The sequence below is a fragment of the Ictidomys tridecemlineatus genome, chromosome 7, assembly GCF_052094955.1.
Source record: "Ictidomys tridecemlineatus isolate mIctTri1 chromosome 7, mIctTri1.hap1, whole genome shotgun sequence".
Taxonomy (NCBI): domain Eukaryota; kingdom Metazoa; phylum Chordata; class Mammalia; order Rodentia; family Sciuridae; genus Ictidomys; species Ictidomys tridecemlineatus.
This window is the reverse complement of record NC_135483.1, coordinates 3,938,000-3,955,283: the sequence shown is the minus strand read 5'-3', so window position 1 is coordinate 3,955,283 and position 17,284 is coordinate 3,938,000. Positions and strand designations below refer to the sequence as shown.

At 52.3% G+C, this 17,284-nt stretch overlaps 1 protein-coding gene across 2 annotated transcripts in view; it reads right to left on the bottom strand.

Moving 5' to 3' along the window:
- Positions 1-6,055: 6,055 nt before the first annotated feature.
- Positions 6,056-17,284, bottom strand: part of Kcnk9 (potassium two pore domain channel subfamily K member 9) — a 37,286-nt gene continuing 26,057 nt past the window's right edge. Inside the window, exons 2-3 of one of the 2 annotated variants that reach the window (XM_021723965.3) lie at positions 15,681-16,556; positions 6,056-10,827 (exon numbers count right to left, since the gene is read on the bottom strand). In XM_021723965.3, coding sequence (XP_021579640.2) covers positions 15,721-16,556 — 836 coding nt within the window. In that variant the 3' untranslated portion in view covers positions 6,056-10,827; positions 15,681-15,720. The other variant, XM_078016654.1, reaches the window with a different exon arrangement.

The window sequence follows — 17,284 nt, the reverse complement described above, 5'->3', positions numbered from 1 at the left end:
AAAGGAATAAAATCATGGCATTTGCAGGTAAATGGATGGAGTTGGAGGAGATAATGCTAAGTGAAGTTAGCCAATCCCCCCCAAAAAAACAAATGCCAAATGTTTTTTTCTGATATAAGGAGGCCAATTCATAGTGGGGTAGGGAGGGGGAGCATGGGAGGAATAGGTGAACTCTACATAGGGCAGAGGGGTTGGAGGGGAAGGGAGGGGGCATGGGGTAATGATAGTGGAATGTGATGATCATTATCCAAAGTACAGGTATGAAGACACGAATTGGTATGAATATACTGTGTATACAACCAGAGATATGAAAAATTGTGCTATATATGTGAAATAAGAATTGTAATGCATTCTGCTGTCACATAAATTAAAAAAATAAATTAAAAAGTTCAAGGCATAAGAGATAAACAAGATTTACTAATGTACCAAGGGGTGGGAAGGGGATGAGCAAGGAACCCCCTCTGTGCTCTGAAGGATGAGTAAGAACTAACCAGGCCCTAGGAGGGGATATGCTGAGCAGACCAAAGAGCAAGGACTGGTGTGGGAGCACTCAGCCCCGGTATACCCAAGAGAAGACTGGAGTTACAGGGAGGCAGCGGGAGCCCCTCCTGACAGGGTCCTGTGGCCATGGCAGAATTCAGATGTCGGGTTTCATCTTTCCAAAACCCTATTCATGGCTTCTAATTGGCTTAGGACAGAGCATCCTAGAAGTGGGTAGAGTTGTCCCAGATCAGAGTTGTCAGTTTGCAAACAGAAGCAAAGGTGTAAGCCCAAGGAAGACAGATGACCAGCCACAGTCGGCCTCTCCAGGCACCCAGGGAAGAGTGGGCCAAGAAGGGATCTGGGGAGGAGCCAGCACACATCCATAAGGTTACCCTAGAACCAAGCCTTGGGCTTGAGTTCAAGAGCCACAGGGCCCCATGTCTCCTCCAAAGACGATATCCCAGAGAGTATGGTCCCGGGAAAGCCCACAGACCTGGGCCTGACTCCTTTCTGTGTAGCCTAGGCATTCTGTTTTTAGCTGTCGCACAAGAGGGCTTGCCCTGACTCTCCCCCCACTTGCCCAGCCAGGCCCCACAGTCGTCCAAACCAACTCTCCACAAGGACTCTCATCTCCGTCCTGCTGGCTCAGCTTCTACTGGACATCAGCCTGATCCAGCATCTAGCCTTCAAGAGGTAAAGGAAATGCCCTGGGCTTGCCCAGCAAGAGGTGGAGAGCTGGAATTGGATGGGGGCCTACCTGACTCCAGCCCTCAAGTGTAGAAGGCCCCAACCTTCAGGACGGGTAGATGGGGGAGCATGGATTGCTCCCCCATCATGCCCAGGTGCTCCCCCATCATGCCCAGGACCTCAACTGGCACTAAGGCAGGTGGGCAGTATTTACAAGAAACGGAGGATGTAGAAGAGGGAAGCCCTCAGCTGTATCGGATTCCTGGACCTCACCCCAGTCCTGCTTCCTATTCAGTCCTTCAGGAGAACCCTATACTCCAGTGTGTGTGTGTGTGTGTGAGAGTTTTATATACACATAATTATATATAAAATTTTGGTTTTTTTTGTTTTTTTTTTTTTTTACAAGATGCTACCCCCCAACCATCTATCCCTAGTGCCGAACTAGGGCGTTGCCATGGCAGCAGGAAGCCCAACAAGCTAGCTTACTTACCTGAGCACTCTGTGGGGACTTCACCACTCACAGGGCAGCTGTGTGAGCCAGTGCCATGTGCTCTGAGCAGTGAATATCGGCCTCCCCTTCACTCTTACTCAAACCCAGGTACAGCAGCCAAGATCCTAACAGAGGGACCATGGAAGAAATGAACATGATGGAAACCATTTTGGGAGCAGGCCCTGACAGAGCCAAAAGTGAGGGAGATGGGATCCCCAGGATAATCTGCAGTGTTACCCCTTGAAGAACTTCTGCAAGGTATGAAGAAGTGCCACTGTGTCCTGTCACTTCGTTCTAGAGCCATGTTGGAGCCAACCATCCAACACCTACATAGGTTTTCTGTTGTACGCTGCAGAGGGAGTTAGGCCAAGGTAGCGCCAAGGGCTGGAAATGGGGCCAACAGACTCGAGTCTGCAAAGAATGGCACTCCACTCGCTAAGATGTGGATACTTCATTCCTCCCGTGCTTCCCCCCACCCCATCGCCATTATGGGTCAGCATTCTCAAATCAAGAAAAAGAAGGGAGGGGGCAAGGGGGTAGAAATCGTGGTGGAATGAGTTAGACATCATTGCCCTCAGTACATGCATGAAGACATGAATAGTGTGAAAATATTTTGTGTGCAATCAGTGACTTGAAAATGTGTGCTCTACATGTGTAATGTGAACTGAATTGCATTCTGCCATTGTGTAACAAATTATAATAAATAACTTAATAAAAATAGTACCCTCATTAAGTATCTACTTTTTATTTTGAAAATACATGATAGCGGAATGCATTACAATTCTTATAAAAAAATGTGCTCTATATGTGTAATCTCTGGTTGTATACACAGTATATTCACACCAATTCGTGTCTTCATACCTGTACTTTGGATAATGATCATCACATTCCACCATCATTAATTATCCCATGCCCCCTCCCTTCCCCTCCAACCCCTCTGCCCTATGTAGAGTTCACCTATTCCTCCCATGCTCCCCCTCCCTACCCCACTATGAATTGGCCTCCTTATCAGAAAAAAACATTTGGCATTTGTTTTTTTGGGGGGGATTGGCTAACTTCACTTAGCATTATCTCCTCCAACTCCATCCATTTACCTGCAAATGCCATGATTTTATTCCTTTATTGCTGGGTAAAATTCCATTCTGTATATATGCCACCCTTTTTTAATCCATTCATCTACTGAAGGGCATCTAGGCTGGCTCCATAGTTTAGCTATTGTGAATTGTGCTGCTATAAACATTGATGTGGCTGTGTGCTTATAGTATGTTTTTAAGTCCGTTGAGTATAGACCAAGGAGAGGGATAGCTGGGTCAAATGGTGTTTCCAGTCCCAGATTTCCAAGGAATCTCCATACTGCTTTCCATATTGGCTGCACCAATTGACTATTTTTTCTAAAGCTCAAAAGAACACAAGGGAAGAATCAAGGTAGGGAAGAGACCCAGAAGTAAGAAGAGCTGGCTCTGTCTCCTAAGGCTGTTCAACCTGGAAACCAGAGCTTATGGGTCAGGCTACCCACAGGGACTTGGAATCCTGGCTTCAGGAAACCTCCAGACCACAGGCAAATGGAGGGAGTAAATATACCCACTCCCCTTTCCTGTAACCTCCTGCTCCCCATTGGCCAAATCTAGATGGAAGCCAAGCAGGTTCACGTCCACGGACACAGGGCAGAGTGGATAAAGGTAGAGAGGGATTTGGAGAAGAAATGGAAAATCCCACCCCAGAGTCTGACTCGGTCCTGTAGAGTCATCCCATCCAAGTCCACACTGGCTTTTAAAAATTGATTTGTTTATACCTTACCTGGATGTCAGTCTCCAGGGTGACTTGATCTGGGTCTGGAGCACTCTGCCCTTGCAGGGTGTCTAAAGGCCACCATGGTACTCTCTGTGGCTCCTGTGGCACTGTCTGAGCAGCTTCCCTCTCCCTGGCCTCCCCAGACCAGACGTCTCGGTGTGGAGCTCAGCCTCTGGCTCTCACCTGCCCACCAGAAGGGCCCTATGGAGAAGGCCGGGACAGAGCCCGTGGGGTGGGGTCTGCTCCCCAGCAGGTGGTGCCTGGTCACCTCTGAGCAGCAGGGTCTCTTGGGTAAGCTAGGCCTTTTGAGGGGTTATCCTTGTCTTTACTGCCCGCTGAGAGAAGGCAGCTACTGAGATACTGAACCATGTGCCTGAGCTAAATGCCCACCGAGTGCCAGGTACTGTCCTGAGACACACCTCTGCACTCTGTCAGACCAACTGTGTGCCCTCGGGGGCACCCACGCTTGGGCTGAGCCCACTATGGAAAGTACCTTCCGGTATTCATGTGCCCTGTGCCTTCCACCTTACTCCTCCTCCCAAAAGAGTCCAGACTTGAGGCCTTTACAGGCCCAGAATCCTTTGAAGGGGAGACCGTGCCACACAGCCACAACTGACACTTCTCCCAGGCCTCCTCTAAGGGAGTCATGGCCATTTACCCAGGTGACTGTGCATTGGGGAAAGAGACATGATCAGATTTGGGGGATTACCAGATCTTGCCTCTGAGCTGATACTGAGTCCAGAACACTTAGTATCACTGATTCTACAGTCGGCAGGCGACCTCGGAGATCGGCAATCAGTGGAGTCTTAGCTCGGGCCCATCTCGCAGCAGGTCTAGTGGGAGCCCACACTCTCCTGTGGTCATTTCCCCATGACTATACCCACCAGGGAACCAGGAAGTGCAACCCCCTGTGCCTGGGGGGCAGAAAGAAGAGGAAGATGGAGCATGCTGTCGTGTGCATGTGGAGAGGGGGTGGTGAGGAAGGCCAACTGGGCCCGGCAGAGCCCTCCATGGGTGGATGGTGTTGCCACCCACTGAGACTAAAGAGGGAAGAGGGCTTCATGTGTAAAATGCGAACAGTGTGTACTTCTGAACCCTAATCCAGATTTGCATGGAACCCTCTTACAACTCTAAAGCAGGGATCATAAAGGCCCAAATCTGAGCAGGCTCTCCAGAGAGGCCGCAGCAGACAGGCCAACCACCTGCCCATCCCTCTTACCTGCGACTGCTCTCTGGGAGGAGAGCGGGGCCGCAGAGCAGCATATAGGAGACGAGCTGTCACCTGGACCCGTGACCTCCTGAACCCTCCGAGATGTCCCAGAGGGTACAGGAAGCTGACTACTCTCCCCTAGAACCGACTTCAGTTCTCCCTACACCTGGAGGTAGAAGATACAGCCACTGAGGGCTGAGTCCCTGGCACCTGGCCAATAGCTCAGAAAAGGGATGTGCACATTGGTCTCTAGGCCAGATTTGGACCAGCCTGGTTCTGTATGGGCCACTGGGTAAGAAAGGCTTTTCCCTCATGCAGTGGCTGGAGGGGAAGCTCAAATAGCCCTCTTCTGACACAGGAAAATGGGAAGTAAAGTTTGAATTTCACTCAATATGTGAAATGCTGTGAGACCCAGGTGTGCCCATTCATCTTCACAGTCTCCAACTGTTTCCGAGCAACACTGGCAGAGATGTCGGCCCACGAGTCAAAACCATGTACTATATGCTCCCTTAGGGGAAAATTCTGCCTACTCCCAGAAGACCCAGCTCCAGAAACGTGGTTCTGCTAAGGACATACTACAATGTAAACCACGGCTAGCATTCGCCCCAGGGGTCAGGCCCATCTGTCCCCAGGATGAGTCCCAGAGCAGGTAGCCAGGGCATGGGGTGAGCACACCATCGTGAGACTCGCAGGGAGGGGCCGGCCCTGTGTAGGCAGGAATTCAGATGGCCTGGGGCAGGACCTGCCAGGGCCTGCCCATCCATCTCAGCACCAGGGCAGGCTGGAGAAACCAGGTCTCCTGAGGTGCGGTCCCCAGGCCAGCACCTGAGTCCCTGGGGAGCAGGGGATGTTCTTGGCCCCACTTATGGCACCTCCAGGGGAGGCACCAGCCCCTAAGACGGGCAGCTCCTACAGGAGGGAAGAGGCCACCAAGCGCCTTTCATCTGCCTGGGCTTCTTCCTCCTCTTCCCTCATACGGGTTTTTTGTTGTTGTTTTGTCTTTTTAAAGGGCAATGTGATCTGGTTTTGTCTAGAACTAGAATTCTTGTTCGGTTGAAGTCACTCATTTTGACTTGGTTTCGTTTCCTCCTTGAAATGCTGCTCATCTACCTTCTCCAAGTGGAGCTGCACAAATGAGTGGGTGTGGGGTGGCATCCAAGGAGAACTTCACCTCCCAGGTGAGGCCCATTCCCTACTCTACCAGGGCTTTTGGGGGAAAGGGGTCTCAGCAGGCCTGTGCAATGACGAGGACAGGCAGTGAATGTGACAAATCACGCAGACAGCCCAGCTGGCATCTGCTGGCCTGGCAGTGTGCTCATGGGATATAGCAGGAGAGACTGGTCAAAGCGGTTCCTGTCCAACTTTTTTCTGAAGGAAAACCAAGACACAGTTGCAAATGTGCCAGAGATTTTAATGGAAAAAAAATAGAAAAAGTGCAATATTTTATACTATAGCAAATGATTCTGTAAAAGATAAATAGGGCTGCATGAAGCATTCATTAAAATAGAAAGATGCAATCTCTTGCACAAGGCATCTGTCACGCGAGTGTGACATCTAGGACATGTAAACATTGTGGGGTTTCTTATTCGGGTGAGCAACAATAACGAACACATCTGAAATGGACTCTGGTTGCCACGTTCCATTAATGGCATTCTAAGGCCATTTGTGAAGCGCCTCTGCACAGGCTGAAGGCAAGGGGGCGACACAAGGGGCTCTCACGGCGGCAGGAGGCTCTGGCTCCGCTTCTCCGCAGTCCTGCTGGAATCGCTGGGCTTTGCCGTCTGCTGGGTCCCACAGGCCTGGGCCTCCACCTCAAAGGGCTTGTCGTCCACCAGTGGGAGGGCAGGTCCTGCTGGGGGCGTGGGGCAAACCATGCCATCCTCCCAGAATGTGGACCTACTGGTCTCTAGGGCAAGCGGACGCCCCCTTCTTGTGGGACTGTCCTGCCTTCCATCACCCTCCCCCGCAAGAACGGTTGGTCAGGCTTCTGATAGTGTCACCATCAGAACCAAATCCAGGTCCTCTTACCACAGCACACAAATGTCCAGCAAAGCAAAAAAATAAAAGCCCAGAGACCCAGCTATCCAGGGAATGCACCCCCCTCCCTGCCCAGGGATCCCAAGAAACCACCTCCCACTCCTAGAATAAGCCCCATAAATATATGCCAGTTAATTTTGAGGATGAGTTTGACATCAATTGAAACTTAATTTCTATGTCTAGGGTCACAAAAGATGGGGGGTTTGTTTCTCCTTGATGTCGTGAGGCACAGAATACACATTTGGCTGAAGTTAAAGCTAGACATCTAAAAGGGGTTATTGGCCATCTCTTGGCCTGGTCAGAATAGAGTAGAGATTCTTCCCTTTTTTTTTTTTTTATCAAGTCATTGGTTCAAATCTGTTGTCTTTTGATGTCTTTGTTGCTTGTCTCCTATGTGTACTTAGTTGCAAAACTTCTCGTCAATGTTTTTGTACGTAGGAGTCTGGAGGACCTCTTGGCTGGGATTGATCTCTCCCCTGTGTTAGGCTGGGGGTCCCCATAGTGTCACCTAGCTCGGTGCAGTCTATCTGGTGGAGAGTTCTGATAAGGCAAAAGTGGGCTGAGATGACCTCGTAAGGGCCTTTCCAGCCCAGAACCAGCTGTCACAATGCTATTTGTGGACTTAATAAACAGATACATAATTAGCCCTTTTCAGGAGTGTGTTCTTCTGAGGAGCCATCAAATTACAGAGAAATCTTGTTAATTGTGGGTCTGCTTCATGGGGTTCCCACTAATCACATTTTTCCTTTCATTATTATTGTTCCACTCAACTTCTAAACTTCAGCTCGAAAATGAAATAATTTTGGAGGCAAGTCCTGGTTGCAATGCCCGCTTCCCTGGCCTGGCTTGAGACCTCTCCCATCTGGGAAGCCTCAGGCCAGTGGGCCCTCAGCTAGGGGCCAGGGCCTTAGCCATCTCCTTCAGCACAGAGCCTCTCACAAAGGCTGGCCACAGACGGTCCATGTGCCTGTAGTCTCCAGGGGACCAGGGTGACCCAGCTGCCATTGCTGCACTCAGAATGGGGCCAGCGGGGCTGCCACTTCGTGCCTGGCAGCTGTGTCTTCTCGGGTTGAGAGGTAAGACTTGGGCTCCTCAGTGGAAGGCGGGCATTGGAGCTCTGGCCAAGACCCCTGCCCACCATGGTCCAAGACTGTGGCTCATTAAGAACTTAGTGTGGGGACATAAAGGAGAGCTCATTTGTACGGGGACCTGTCAAAAGGAGGGTCTAAGAGCTGGGGAGACATGATTTTTCAGAGAGAGGGAGTCTATAGAACAATTCTACCTGGAAAATGGGACATCCCCAAGAGACGGGAGTTGGCCCACGTTTAGCAACGCAGACCTGTGCTGGAAGGACTTGGTCCTGCCCTCCCCACACCTCCCACCCAAATGCCAAGAAAGTCTGTTCACAGAGATGCTGGTTTCTTCATCTTCACCAGACGTCTCTGGGAGATACTGCTTCTCTCCTGGCTAGCCCACCTTTATAGGGGGTCAAGGAGTGACTAGCCAAGACCATGTGACCCATTACATGTATGGAAGGAGCCCATTGTCCCCATTGTCCCCATTGTCCCTCCGAGGCCAAAGCTATGGCTGAAGATTACAAAAACAAGCATAGCTCTCTAGATGCTGGCGGCTTCCAAGGTGCCATATTGGAGCCTCCAAAGAGGCAGTTAGGACTCCAAGGTAAAGGGGAAGATGTGCAGATTGAGATCTTCCCCAATAAGTCTCCTTGCCCCTCCTGCACCACCTCCCACCTCCCTCCAAACCCCTCCCCCTCCCCCTATCCTCCCACCAGAGTCCTTTACCCTGCTGTGGCTGTTACCACACCTAGGGAGGAGGGTGACGGGAAGGCCACGATTCCTGCTGACCTAGGCCATGCCACCCAACATCAGACAACACCCAGGCAGCCCCAGGAAAACCCCAGGCCCTGCGCTGGAGGGTCGGTCACACCAGCATGTGCAGGGAGGGGTCCAGCCCATCCTTCTGGAGCAGCTCCTGCCACCTGAAAGGCTCAGCGAGAGGGGCCCTTTCACCAGGATGACGAACTGGAGTGTCGCTGTCCTGTCGTCCTCTGATCTGCCTCCAGGAAGAGTGACCTGCCTGGGTCACGCAGTGTCCACTGCAGAGGGGTCATGGGCAGAGGCCATTACAGGCTTTCAGAGGGCCCGCACCCACTCTACTGCAGGTTACCCTGCAGGCGTCCTGCTAACCCCCCAGAGAACATGCTACCACCAGTCTCGGGTGTGCCCTCTGCGTCCACTGGGTCCACTGGTGTGGAGAAAGCAGGCCTGGGACCAAGGTCTCACGGCTAGTAGGACCAAAAGCTTAGTCTGCACGTGTCTCCTATGGGGGGGGTGTGTCCTGGTGCTTGGCACAGAGCTGGGCTTCGAAACGGGCAAAGGATCTGGCGGGTTTAACAGACGCCCTTCTGGCCAGCTTGGAAGCGCCTCCTCTCCAACCGTCCCCACAGTGTCAGGCCCCATTTGGTTTCTCGGAGGTGACACCCCACCCTCCCCCTCTTTTCTTCATGTCCTCTTGTGGGAGGGAGGGCCCCTCCCCACCCTGCACACCGGAGGACACGCTCTGAAGTCCGAGTGGGACGCCGGGCTGGGAGTTCCAGTGGAAAAGGAACTCGGCTGGTGGACCTGCAGGGTGGGGGTGCTCTGGCTGCCCCTCCACCCCCACCCAGCAGGAAGAGCAAGTGCACAGAGGAAACAGAGTCCAGCACCCGCTGGTCCACATGCTCTTTGTAGTTCAGGCCCCAGTAGAGCACAGAGCCTGAGGTGAGGTCCCATGCTGGGTCCAGCACCTATGGGGGAAGGGACCTGCCCTCCCAGGAAGCAGAGAACCCTGGCACAGTGGTGGGCACAGAAGAGGTGCCCATATATGGCTTCTCCCAGATACCCTGTGCAGGAGGGGTTTCTTGTAATCTCCAACTTGAAGGTGGGGAAGGTGGGGCTTGGAGGAGCGAGCTACCGCCTCCTGTGAGTGGCTGAGGTTGGTTCAAGGTGTGAAAGTGCCTGGGCCTGAGTAACTCATCATGCTGTTGTCTGGGGGCAAGAGAGATGGGGTTTGCCTCTCACAGGGCTCCAGAGCTGGAAGTGGCAGGTTCCACTGAGGCATGGGGTCCCCTCCCACTCATTCCATGTCCCCATGTCCCCATGTCGCCCAGCCTCCAGCAGAAGACCTGCCATAAGCAAATGGCGTTGACTAGACCCAATTTCCTGGTAGTGTTCCTGCCACAGGGTTCCCCTCCCACAGGAGAAATGTCCCCAAGAGTGTTCTGCAATCTGAAGGTATTCCAATTGTACCCATGGAGGAAGCTCCCAGCCGTGGGCCACCAGCCATGGGCAGCTGACTAGCCAGGGGGGTGAGGCCGGTCATCTTCTCGGGGATCTGGATTGGTTTCCAGGCATTGTATAGCACTATGGTTTCCACTTGGGCAATTAAAGGCGTGATCATGGGGATGCGTGACCATTGGGACAAGATGTCAGAAGTCTTTTTCCCATGGCTCCCACAATGGCCACCCCTAAGGCTGGGACCACGGGAGGTTCGCTTCTCAGTGTGTTCATCCATGAGAGAGGAGGGACGGGGGAGCTCGGAGGAGGACATCCGAAGTCTGTCGGGGGTAAGATGGTCAGGAGGGACTTTGACAGGAGGAGCTAAAGGCCCTCACACCACCCTACAGAGCAACAGGGAGGCCCAGGTGGCAGAACCCGAAGGGGCACATCTCCCCCGTCAAAAGGGAAGGTGAGGGGGACACAGCAGGTAGGTTCCATGAGATCGGATCTAGGAGGGCTGTGCTCTAGAACTTCTCAGAGAAAACCCCTCATAGATCACAGGTGGTGGCCCTTAGTGGCCAGGTGGGGCATGGAGACAAATTCCACTTCTTGGAGGGGAGGGCCTGGCCAGCACTGAGCCCACGGAGGAGCCCGGGCAGCTGGCGGGGGCCCTGGCAACACGCATCTCTGCTTTCTATTTACAGCTGGGCTACCCCACAGGTGTCTAGGGGAGGTGCCGATGTCAGCCCACACGGAAGAGGTCCCCAGGGAGGTCAGAAATCGGAAGCCTGCTTGGGCTTCGGCAGAGACCCAGCATCCGTGGACGCCTCTTGCAGCTGTAGTTAGTTCCCCTGACAGAGGAAAACAACATTTAATATGACTTATTTATTCACAACGAAAGCAGTAACCACAGAGGTCCCCAGGGAGACAGACATCCAGAGCATAAATCATAGCTACACGACATCAACTGTTTCCTTGCCCACAGTTCCTCAACCTGAGGGAACAAGCAGACAAAAGCAGGTCATAGGGCATTCTACAAGACTGTGGGCCTGGGCTCTTCAAAAATATCAAGAGAGACACAACTGCTGAGGGGGATGCCCTCAATTGGGGGGTTCTGGGACCACAAGACAAGCAACTGTAGGGGTGTCATCTTGGGGTGGCGTCGACGAGTTTCACAAAAAGCTCTGCAGGATATTTTGGGGACAGTTGGGAGATTTTTGCATACAGATTTTACTAGGTAATACTGTAAGGTACTAAATCTCTCGGGTGTGACAATGGCACTACTATATAGGAGAATGAGCTTGGTCATGGGAGATATACAATGTTTTCTTTGGCTGAATCACCTCACTGTTACAGACATCATGACATTCTGTCCTCCAAACGTCTCTGAGTGTAAGAGTTGAGGGGAAGGGGGCAAAGGGCCGAGGAGAGTGGGTCAGGGCGAGAGGTATCGGGAAGCTCATTATGTTCTTTCAACTTTTCTGTAACTCTGGGATTTTCAAAACAACCTTGGCTGGGAAATCGGTCCTACTCTCACCGTCCTGAGGCAGCAGCCTCTATCATGTTGTGGTCAAGACGGAATACCACGGGATGGATTCATGCCCAGCTCTCTGGGAAGCCCAGAATACGCTGGGCCTCAGTGCACGTGACCACCACTGCTGTCTGCCATTGCTGTGTCCCTTCATCTTCCCAGCTGTCTCCTGCCAAAGGAAAGGATCGTTTGGCTTGCTTTCTGGTGGCTCAACCTTCAAGGTGCCCAGAGATCGGATTATCCAGACCAAATGCCTTTGTGGGTCAAGTCCGTTCTGCACAAAGTGCTGTCCGACTGTTGAAGGAGGAAGCTTCAGGGACTCGGAGTGAAATGACTTCCAAGAGCCCACTGAGGCAAGACACGGAAATGGGCCCTGTCCTGCCCCTCTTCCCTCCCCTAGGATGCTCCCAGGGTCTCACAGATACCATGATTCTAGAGGAAACACACTTCAGAAGTGAGTCCCAAGCTGCTTTCAAAACTAAGCCATGACTCTGGGTTCAGCAGCCAGCCCACACCTGGGATCTGGCACAGATACTCTCAATCGGGTCCCTGTGCGTAAAGAACAGGGCGCCAGGTGACTCCAGCTCCACCTTTCTTACAGGCGGTTTAATGGGACCTCCTCAGGGGTCTCTTCCAAGTAGCAGTCTGCATCCATTTGCTTCCTCCCCTGGAAGTATAAGGGACGTGGAGGTAGTGGGGGAGAGGGGGAGGGTCCCAGGCTGCAAATGACCTGCTATGATCATACTATCTGGGCAGAGGCTGCCTTGCTTTCAAGATGGAGCAGAAAGAGCAGATCTGGTCCCAGCTATGGGGTTAAGAGGGAATCTCAGAACTCAGAGAGGTTGGTTCACCTCTATGTAAACAAGAGTCTAACAGACTGTTGGTCGGGACAGCACCATCCACCTGGGAGGGGTGCTGCGAGGACCCAAACGGATGCTCGCTAGAAAGCGGTGAGCCCAGGGCTCCAGGGTAATCAATCCAATGTCCACCTTCCTCCTGCCTTTGATGGAGTAAAGATGGATATCACTTAGTGGAAAAGAGTTCAAGTGAGTCAGAAATCTCAAGTATATACAAGGCATGTAGTCGTGTGGGGACCGGAAGGCAAGTCGGCCTCCTATGCCCCTGGTGAGAGGGGGCTCTCCATTCATGCGCCCTAACAGAAGCTGATGCTATCCAAACCCCCGGGGGGGATTTCATCCCCCTTTCTGAATGGGCATGGTCGAGTGGAAGAAGGGAGTAACAATCACTTGGCTGAAAGAAGTTGCCAAGTACAAGGGAGGAAGAGGGGCCAGGCCAGAGAAGTCCAGCAGCAAGGGGTCTTTGGAGGGCTGTGCAGGACGGCAGCAACAAAAGCAGCCTGGACCACAGCAGAAAGAGTACCAAGACCTCGGCTCTAGCCATGACCTCCGGTGGCTGTGGGCCTGTGTGGCCCAGCTCTCGTCTGAAGGAGATCAGCAGGGAGAGGCACACTGAGCTTCTGCCCACACTGGCCATGGGGGCTCTCGGCCGAGAAGGCCCACTCCCATCCTATCAAGAGAGAAGAGCTCTGGACATCTCGACGTCCCCCACCCTTTCCCCAGGAGCACATACGGAGTGCACCATGACAGGGAAGAAATGGACCATCTGCAGGGGAGCAGGCCATGCTCGCCTGCATCCCCTGGCCACTCTGGATGTCCAACTGTGAAGAGGGGACCCAGTGCTCCTCCCTCAGGGCTAGCCTGGCAGCAGACTGCAGAAGACACGGGAGGGAAACAGAACCAAGACAGTATGGAGCTGCCCCAGACCCTTTGGTCGGTGGTCATGACTTGGAGAAAAAAAGGCTTCGTCCTACAATCCTAATCCTCCAAAAAGGGAGTTGACTGTGAGAATAGTGTGTTCTACATCTCCTGTCGCTCGGGGCATTCAAGCAAGACGGTCCCTGCATGACCACATTATGCAGATAGAAACCGGCTCTGAAGGGGGCGAGCTGACCCCCCTCTGTCTGACTCTAGTGTGGGCCCCGGTGGAGACACAGGGCAGGGTGCCTCACTAGGGGGCTGGGTTAGGATACCTTGGTGTGTGGAATCAATGTTGTGGACCCTTCTGAGACTATGGCCTTGGTTCTGTCAAGGATCAACTGATATTGGGCAAATCTTTCACCCTCCCTGTGCCACATGAAGATAAGATGATCACACACGCCCCCCTTCGAGGGCAAATCTTACAAAGGGTTTCAGAACTCCTACATGTGTCCCAGGCAGCGGCCAAGGCAAAAAGCAGTCTGCAAATATGCATTAGTGAGTTCACGCCTCTGATCTCCTATAGCCAACAATCCCTTCAGAGAACTCAAGAAGAGTAGTCTATTCTCTGGACAGACTTGAGCACCCTAGGCAGGGCGTTCCAGAATCTTAAAGATGAATGAGCCGATAGAGGCCTTGAAGGTTCGTAACTGTCAAGTTCGGCCAAGAGAGTCTGAGGTTCACAGACTCCTTCTGAAGGTCCTGTGTCCTAGGCGAAGGGGACATTTCAACACGGGACGTAGCATTAGGTGCATGCGTAGCCTTTTCAAAGGAGTCCAAGTGCTCCTGGTTCAGCCCAGTGGCCCACATGCTGGGGCCGGGTGGCATTTGGGTTCGGTCTCCTTTAAGAAGTCCTGTAGGCCAGTGAGCGGGTTCCTTCTGAGCAGTGCAGCGAAGCCCATTTCCATCCAAGAGCCAGGAACTTCCAGTGTACAACAGAGGATTTGGGAGGATGAGTGAATGGGTGACTTTCAGAAATGGCAGGGATGATGATGGAAGAAATCAAAGTCCCCTCAGTGAACACAGAGGTCAAACTGTCCTTATTCCTGCCATCGTAAGGGCCTACCATGTGCCATATTCTCTAGCCTAACGTGTGTCCCCTAAGAGATGAGCATGTCTTCCCTTTGGGTTCACCCCTTATGGAGAGTGGGGAGGAATTCTCCACTGCCTAAACCAAAGCATCCCCTGAGATTGACAAGTTCCCAGTAGGCCAAGACACAGCCTCTAAACCCTTCCTGAGACCAACTTGAACTTTCCCCTATTTACAAATCAAATGCAATTCCAGACAATCTTTCTTGAAATATATAATCTCTATATATTTTAAGCGAGGAATGCCCTGTCACTTCTTATTAGGAAAAGAAACCACATCCACATACCAATCCCACTCTCATCCAAGCATTCCAGAACTACACTGCTTATCTATGCAGGGAGGTGCCGCACAGAAATCATCGTCCTAGTCATCATCATCAAGCAGAGGGAAATAATAAAATAGATACTCTGGGGTTCCAACCACTTTCAGTTTCCACCGACAATTCCAGCTGCACGGTAAATGGTTGGAACTGGCGATGATAAAACTAAATATCTTTAAGTGGGGGCTTTTGGTCATTCCATTGCTACTTCTGTTGATACTGCATACCAGTTTCACAAGGTGCATGCTTTTCAGATTCTTAAACTGGCAAGCTAAAATGATCCATGTCTTCTTGCCCGCCCACCCCCTGAAAAAAAGTTAATAGAATAACTTAGAACCTATGGTCGTGGCACACCTGGGGTCAAGGCTGCTCATGGAACATGCTTGATTTGGCAAGATGATTAAAAACCTCTTGGGTTTTGTCTTTCCTTTCTGTTTGGAAGCAGCCCAAAGCAGGTTACCATAAGTGAGGGGAGTGGAAAAATGAACCTGACACTTCCCATCTGGTCACACGGTCCACCTGCACACAGAGGCACACACGCTCACACTGCACACGCAGACACAGCCACCCAGTCCTCGGGGAGGAAAAGAGAGTTAGTGAGACACGCCTCTAGGGGCGGCAGTCAAAGGCTCTGGCTTGGTGAGCCACTTCGGGCTGGGTATCCTCAGCTCTGTCTCCGTGCTCTTGGTCTCACACCTGTCCTAGAAAAGCCACCCCGGAGAAAGGGGGCAGGGCGGGGGAGGGGGAATATAAGGCATACTTTGCTGGGGAGGAAGGAAGAAATCCATGCTTCATGCCCAGATGCGAGTTTCAGAGAAGGATGGGCCTTTATCTTCCCTTTGGACAGCTCTGCCTGGCTGGAAAGGTGGGGAAGAAAATGAAACCGAGAAAGGAGGGAGGAGAGAAAGGAATGGCGATGACTGTAATCATAACGAAAGGTAATAATAAATAAATAAGGAGGAAAGACGAGTTGAGCCAATGGAACTTACATCCACATGACAATGACTTCCGATCCTTCCCTCCCCACACTTAGACGGACTTCCTGCGGCGCATCAGCCTGTGGTTGTCGTTGAAGCTGTGCAACCCAGGCGAGACGGAGCTGAGCGGAGACGGCAGGAGGCTGTTCTTCAGGGTGCTCGGCGAGATCTCCTCCATCTTGTAGGAGATGGCGCGCACGGTGGGGGGCGCGAGCTTGGCGCTGACGCTCGGCGGCGCCTGGGGGTCGTAGCAGGCGCAGGAGCACACCACCGACTGCAGCTCGCCGCCCTCGCTCCTGCGGCGCCGTCGCACGGGCCGCCGCTCCTCCTCGCTGCCGGAGATGTGCGCCACCACCACGCTGTTGCGGTTGTCGGGGGCCGGCTCCCCGCCTTCCAGCTCCGGAGGCTGCTCTTCGTCGCTGTTCATGGTCAGGAAGCGGAGGACCACCAGGTTGAGGAAGGCTCCGATGACGGTCAGCCCCACCAGGATGTACATGAAGCTGAAGGCCACGTAGAAAGGCTTCCTCTGCAGGGCACCCTTGGTCTGCAGCGCCACATAGTCCCCGAAGCCGATGGTCGTCAAGGTGATGAAGCAGTAGTAGTAGGCGTGGAAGAAGCTCCACTCCTCGCACTGGGAGAAGGCGGCCGCCCCGATGCACAGCGTGCCCATGCAGGAGAAGAAGCCGACGGTCACCATGTTCTCCATGGACACCTCGGTGTTGCGCATGCCGCAGCACTTCTTGATGCGTTTCAGCAGGTAGCGCACAAAGGTGTTCATGCGCTCGCCCAGGCTCTGGAACATGACCAGCGTCAGGGGGATGCCCAGCACAGCGTAGAACATGCAGAAGGCCTTGCCAGCGTCGGTGCCAGGTGCCGCGTGTCCGTAACCTGCAGGAGGGGTGGGAAGAGCAGAGCGACAGTCAGGAGAGGCCCTGTGCCGTTCGCGTGTACTGGGGTCTGGGATACTCTATTTGGGAGGAGGTTGGCCCACACCCTAAAGGGACAAGGAACGGAAGGGTTGGGGTGTGGGGGGATTGGAGGAATTTCAGTAGGGAGGGGACTTGGAGCATAGGTCAAGCATCCCTAATCCAAAACTGAAATCCAAATGCTCCATGGTCCAAAATTTGGAGAGCTAACGCAATGCCACAAGTAGAAAACTGCACATGATGAGACTTTGTTTCATTTATAGTTACTTAAAATATTATATAAAATTCAGCCTATTGTATAAAGTATAGAAAATATGAATTTCCTGGTTAGGCTAAGATATCTCATTGCATACATGCAAATATCCCAATATCTGAGAAGATTCCAAACCCCAAACACCTCTGGTCCCAAGCATTTTGGTTAAGGGATGTTCAACCTATACTGTGACCCAGGACTGAGGAGAATCAACCAGGGTATGTCACTAGTGACGTGACACTGGAAGGGTATATGGGGCATTTCGGTATTCTCAAAGCAACAGTTTTTAAAAGAGAAAAAAGCATATCTAACTACTAAGAAAAGTGAACAAATACCAAAACCAAGGGAGACAATGAAGTATTCTCATGACGGGTCGATCCCTAAGAAAAGGGAATATTAAAAGAATCACTGCCATGTGGCAGGAACCATACAGATGC